The sequence below is a fragment of the Poecilia latipinna genome, unplaced genomic scaffold (assembly GCF_001443285.1).
Source record: "Poecilia latipinna isolate Pla-1442-1.1 unplaced genomic scaffold, P_latipinna-1.0 Scaffold1539, whole genome shotgun sequence".
In the NCBI taxonomy this organism is placed as follows: Eukaryota; Metazoa; Chordata; class Actinopteri; order Cyprinodontiformes; family Poeciliidae; genus Poecilia; species Poecilia latipinna.
The window spans coordinates 144,373-150,234 of record NW_015114155.1 but is presented as its reverse complement, the minus strand read 5'-3'; the positions used below and the strand labels follow the sequence as shown (position 1 = coordinate 150,234).

Genomic DNA, 5,862 nt, shown 5'->3' with positions numbered 1-5,862 from the left:
TGTGTCTGTGTTGATGCCATGTGCAACACATACCTTTCTCTTGATGTAGCACACGAGCACAAATTAGATTATTGTCAGAGCCAAGAGCAGAGCCAATATGCTGATTCTCAGTGGCATTATTAAGTGACCGTCATAAGATTGATGAGCTAAAAATGTGAAAACGTGACAGAAGTCAGCTATAGCAACGTGATTGAATGAATGTCGAGGGTGAATGATCTTGTCTTACCTGTGGAGGCTTGGAATTTGAGGTTTGGAACCTCATAACGTTCCTCACTGCACCTGGACCCAGCTTGGTCCGTCAAGCAAAACTTAAATTTTGCTGCAACCGTTACATTTATTGTGCTCACGTTGCCGGTGAGTTTCTGGTTACAGAAGTCATCAGAAGCTGGGTGGTTATTACTCTCAATCACTTCCCAGGATGGGTTTGTTTCAGAGCTGCAGTCAGACAAAGATCACTGAGCTTCAACAATCAGGCCTGCTGATCTCTCATGGCTGAGCTGCTACGTATTACTCACCTGTTGCCGGATGATAAACTTGACATCATCCATGTAGAGTTAGCAGGCAAGACACTCACAGTCTCAACATAAAGGTAATTATCTGTTTTCTTAAATGATGGCTCTTGTTTCTCTAGAAGGGAAATTTTAAATTACAGGTGATGCTGTATTTATTTGCGTTTTAACAATGACACACAAGATTCCTACATAGAACACAAACAATTGTTTTCTTTGTTTCCGTTTTTCCTCCAGCCTCCAGGTGTAGTTTATACTCTCCAGACTGTAATGGTCCACAATACTTCACAGTCCTGAGAAAATAGTGGCACGTCCAACAGGTTAATATGGTAAAAGGAAAGCTGAACAATTTCCCTTCTTGGGGTTGATACATAAAAAAAATATCTGGTCTTTATGAGGCTTTAACAGTATATTTCCAGCCAATGATAATAAAAAATGAAAAGTGGGGGAGCTGTGTGTGAAAAACAAAGTACATCCTATAATTAAAGAGATTGTTGAACCAGTTTTAGCAGCAATAACTATGTTTTCTCACATCATTGTAGAGGACTTGTGTCCCACTGACCAGACTGATCTCACTTTAAGGTCTAATATACTTTTAAACAGAGGAGCTCTGGGTTGACGCTATGGCTACAGGACAGGCCCAAAGATTGACCTGTTGCAAGTTGTTTTGAGCTGTTTTTGCTAACATGCGAGATGGTTGTCAGAATATTGTTGTTCATTCAGTTTAGCTAGAAAAACTTCTTCATGATACAACCCCACACCTTCATGCATTAATTAGGATTTTGTGTGACACAACACTAAAAAGACTTGTATAACTGTGAAGTGAAAACACAAGGGCATTTGATTTTGTTGTAGTATTTTTTTTTACAAACACAATAACTGATTTGTAGTGCACTTCTCCACTCCACTTTGAAAATAAAAAAAAAAACAAAACGGTCCTATGACTTGACCTTTCATTAAGCTGCATGAGAACTTGCTCACCGGCCTGTCTTTTGTGTTCCTTGATCTTCATGAAGCTGTTTGTTCATTAATGTTTAAACAATCACAGATTTATTCTGATGATGGATTACACACTGGTGGACTTTAGTAAATAATTTGTTGGCCTCTGAAGGCAGCTGCTTATAATGCATTTGGATTAGACATAGCCAAATAAAGGGGGTGATTATAAATTATTTAATTTAAAAAACATATCTCTTGAAAAAACCCAAATCCTTTTTATTATGTCACTGTATGTTAAAAACAAAAAAGGAAATTTAAAAATATTTTAATGATAAAATTTATATTATATAATTATCTTTGAAAAATGATTATTCTGAGATGATGAGGCATTGCTTTATAAAGCTACCTTTGCTTTGTTGCTGTCTTGTCTCTGATGCATTTAGTGAAACTCCCATCAGGAGCTTCCCAGTAGCAGAGCTGCAGCACTGGGTGGTAGGAAACATTTGCTGCCAAACAGGAGCTGGTCTCAGTTATCACAAAGTGATCAGGCAGCTGGGAGGAGAGGAAGCTCTCAGCTGAGGAGACAAGAAATTAAAATGTTCAACAGATGTATATTATTAATGAAAAATATAAAATGGTAGTTATTACAAGATAACAGTAATAGTTCATGTAAAGAACTGATACTGACCCGTAACATGAACATCCACAGATTTACTTCTGCCTGAGTTTTTGCAGGTGTATGTGCCGTTGTGTTGTGAGGTAACTGATCTGATGAAGGCATACACCATGCGGCTCTCCACATGTTTGTCCTTTTTAATACAGATCTGGAAGAAAAACATTGAAATCATAATCATGTAGAACAATGTTTTTGAAATGAGATAAAATCTGTGGTTGTATTTGGATACAATAAAACAAAAATCAGAGTTTTCATCACTGTACCTCATTCCCTGCACAGGTTTCTGCCAAAACCTTGCCATTATGTTCCCAGATAGAACTAGAATCATCATTTTTTCTGCAGCGAAGTACCAAAGGCTCACTGGGACTTATGGTCACACTAGAAACCTCGTCTGGTTTCATTGAAGCAGTATTTAAGTCTGAAACATAAAACACTTCAGGTTATTTAATGCATTTATTTATATTTTCTAACTTAATTTGAGAATAATTCTGAGAGCTGTTTTCCTTCTCTGGTCAGGTTAACTCTGAGTTAAAACATTTTCTAATATGTGTCTGTTTTTAATGTAATTACCAAAGTCACACAGCTGGGTGCATTCTTGTCCTTCATCATTTTTGGCACAACACATCGCTCCACTATATGCATAGTTTGAAGTTGTGGCTGAGCTCTCTGCTGTCCAATCATCAATGTCTTTTCTCCTATCCCTTTTGGATGGACTGAGAAGAAACATTGATAGTCAGAGAGTGAAATGATAAAACTATGCATATATGAACAGAGAAACTAGTTGTCTTACCGAGACCATTCAATACTGGACCTTGGAGAACCCTCAGAGATGCATTTAAAATAAGGAGACGTGTATTGATCATTTATATGATCCAGAGACATCTTTGGTTTTGAGGGACGTTCTAGGAAGCATGTGAATAAAATTAACATCATTTTAAATCCACTAATTATCTACATTAAGGTAGTTTTATGCTTCTCTGTTTAGTTGAGTCTTAATAAAGATGAGAAATGATGACTCACCAACAACACGAAGATCAACAGTTTTTGAGAAAATGGTCTTCTCTTGACTTTTACAGGTTAGTTTGTACATCCCAGAATCAGTCCTTGAAAGTCTTGGTGTAACCATGGAGACATTCCCATTTCTGGAGAGGTTTAAGAAAATGTCAAACTTTACACACATAAAGGAAAGAAGCACATAAACCTAAAAATACACTCACATGTTCATCAGTGGGCCTTGTTCTCTCCCCCACTGGCAGACAAGATCATTAGGTAGGCCCTCTAGAGAGATGAGGAGTTTCTTACTGGCTGACAAATTCAGGCTGACAGGATCAGGGTCATTCAGGTGGTGAGCTGGCTGAAAGCAATCCGCCTGGAAGGCAAAACTCAGCGTTTCATCCCCTCAAAGACGCTCCAAACATGTCACTCTTAGAAAATTGTTGGATTCAGTGGTAATTCTTGCAACAATGTCTCTTTATGTTGCGATAAAGTATTTGCCCCTCAGAGAGTTTTTGCTTGGATGTTTTAGGTGAAACTGATTTTTATATCAAACCTGGATAACCAGGATGAAAATGAGTTTTGCATTTAAAATTATGATTTCATTTCTTGAGAAAACGATCCATGCAAACTGTCATGGCCCTATATTAAAAATCAATTGTTCCCTAAACTTCATAATTGGTTTTGGCCGCCTCGTGGGAATAACTACCCTCAGTCTTTTGAAGTAACTGTTGGTAATGAGCCTGTTACATTTCTGTCATGGAAATTTGTACACACTTCTCTGCAAAACAGTTTGGTTTCAGTCCCACAAGCAGCTTGTTTAATGTAATCTTTAGCCCTGTTTAATAATAATGTTTAAAGGATAGGCTGCAATAGCTAAAACACATGGTTTTGTGGGGGAAAAATTAGTTAACTTACAATTTAATCTGGAAAGCCAGCAAATAATGTTTGACATTTTTCTCAGTTTGTTGAGGAGAAAAAAAAAGAATGATATTTCAAAATTTATGTATTATTTCTGAAGAAAATCAAAACATTTTCCCTGATTTGTGTCACTTTTAAAACATCAACGCCCCATTCTAATGTTGACAAGCTTTTTCTTTTACCTCCCAGCTCGACACACATTTCTGATTTGTATTGCCGTCAGAGCAGAGCGCGTTAACAGCACACAGCAGGAGAGCAGCTGAAATGACAAACAGAAATAAAATTAAGTTAGAGTTGAAACTAATAAAACTCAGTAAGTTTTCAGTATGTATTTAATGAATCCGATTCAGCTCAGTTTCTTTACATAGCACCAATTCACAGTAAATGTCCGAAGTGTTGGAAAGTCATGTCGACACAAATGCAAAGTAGTGCATAGTTGCGAAGTAGAAAAGAAAGAACATGTGGTTTTTAACCTTAAATGTTTTATTCATTCCTCTCTTAATCTCTTAATTGCAAAACCTAGTGCGACCGTTTCATCAGAAAAGCAGCCTTGTAACGCTGGGGGAGCTGCAGAGATCATACAACAGCAAACTTGCACCATTTTGCACATGACTTTATGTCCAAAAGTGAACAGCAAAGAGTTGACTCAAGGGTCCTGAATATACGCCACATTTATCAGTCTTTTTATTTTTTCTTCCCTTCCACTTCGCAATCAGGTTTGGTTTTGGTCTGTCACAAGAAAATCCAATAAAATACACTTAAGTGTGTAATGTGACAAAATATGAAAAAGCTGGGAACAGTTTTGCCAGGCACTGTAAAGATTGATTTTTAAATCACCCCAACCAGTTTAACACAAGAAAAAAAAAAACTGTTTTCATTATTGAACATATTCATTATATTTTCATATGACATGGGAAATCTGAACAGAGTTGGGTCAGGTAATGTTATGAGTTGCAGACATGATGGTGCCATCATGTCGTCTGTCCAGCAGAGTGAGTCTAGCATTACCTTTACGATTAGCTCTACCTGCAACCCACAAAGCAGAACTCAGACTTATCTGGGTAGACCGCTCACCACTGTTACCTTTTTTTTTGTTTGTTTTTGTGTTTTCAAATTGGTTGCAACTTTACGAAATTCATAACTTAAAAGTTAACAAATAATGTTCTTTGGCAACTCCCCCAAAACAAAAGCACAACAAAAAAAAATTCTAATATTTGTGATCTGAGTGAATTAATTTTAAAATCGGCACAAAGATTGAACTTTGACCACAATGCAGTTCTTATTTGTCGCATAATAAACAACTCTGGCTTTACACCTCTTTCTAGCCATTTATGATATACATCGGATTAAAAATAAATTAATGCAGTTCTAATACTTGGGAAAAAAACTATTAACATAACTGCTCTTTTTAAACAAGCATTCACAGTTGCAATATTTGTGGACTAACACTTTTTTTAAAACTTTTGCAGTATTTTAAATAAGATATAATGCATTCTGCATGTTCGGGACTTACAGTCAGTCAAACCAAAATAGCCCAATAAAAATAGCACAGTCAAAAACAGCAGTGTACTTTCATCAACATTGAGGATGTAACTTTAGCCCTTTTATATATCAGGTAACGTCAGAAGTCCGCTAAAATAAAATAATAATAAAAATCATGTAAAAAAAAAAAAAAATAGAACTATCCCTAATTGTCCCACAGTGGAAAAACTCATATGTGCCAGTAGCAAGGTAAAGTTAAACAGAAGAAAGCCAATTTAACCTAAGGTTTAAAAAAAAAAAAAAAAAAAATACAAAAATTATTATAAAAAAAAAAAAAAAAAA

The 5,862-nt window shown here is 36.1% G+C and overlaps 1 protein-coding gene and 1 long non-coding RNA gene across 2 annotated transcripts in view; both read right to left on the bottom strand.

The window, feature by feature from the left end:
- The window catches only part of LOC106963480 (uncharacterized), a 3,948-nt gene extending 3,285 nt beyond the window's left edge, over window positions 1–663 (bottom strand). The window contains exons 1-3 of the long non-coding RNA XR_001428201.1: window positions 516–663; window positions 227–435; window positions 34–146 (exon numbers count right to left, since the gene is read on the bottom strand). This is a non-coding gene — a long non-coding RNA (uncharacterized LOC106963480). The remainder of the gene's footprint in view (window positions 1–33; window positions 147–226; window positions 436–515) is intronic.
- Window positions 664–675: 12 nt separating this feature from the next.
- LOC106963476 (receptor-type tyrosine-protein kinase FLT3-like) overlaps window positions 676–5,862 on the bottom strand; it is a 9,357-nt gene continuing 4,170 nt past the window's right edge. The window contains exons 2-10 of the mRNA XM_015058404.1: window positions 4,221–4,297; window positions 3,342–3,493; window positions 3,145–3,266; window positions 2,915–3,026; window positions 2,695–2,837; window positions 2,388–2,542; window positions 2,137–2,272; window positions 1,855–2,023; window positions 676–802 (exon numbers count right to left, since the gene is read on the bottom strand). Of these exons, the coding sequence (XP_014913890.1) occupies window positions 676–802; window positions 1,855–2,023; window positions 2,137–2,272; window positions 2,388–2,542; window positions 2,695–2,837; window positions 2,915–3,026; window positions 3,145–3,266; window positions 3,342–3,493; window positions 4,221–4,297 (1,193 nt within the window). The remainder of the gene's footprint in view (window positions 803–1,854; window positions 2,024–2,136; window positions 2,273–2,387; window positions 2,543–2,694; window positions 2,838–2,914; window positions 3,027–3,144; window positions 3,267–3,341; window positions 3,494–4,220; window positions 4,298–5,862) is intronic.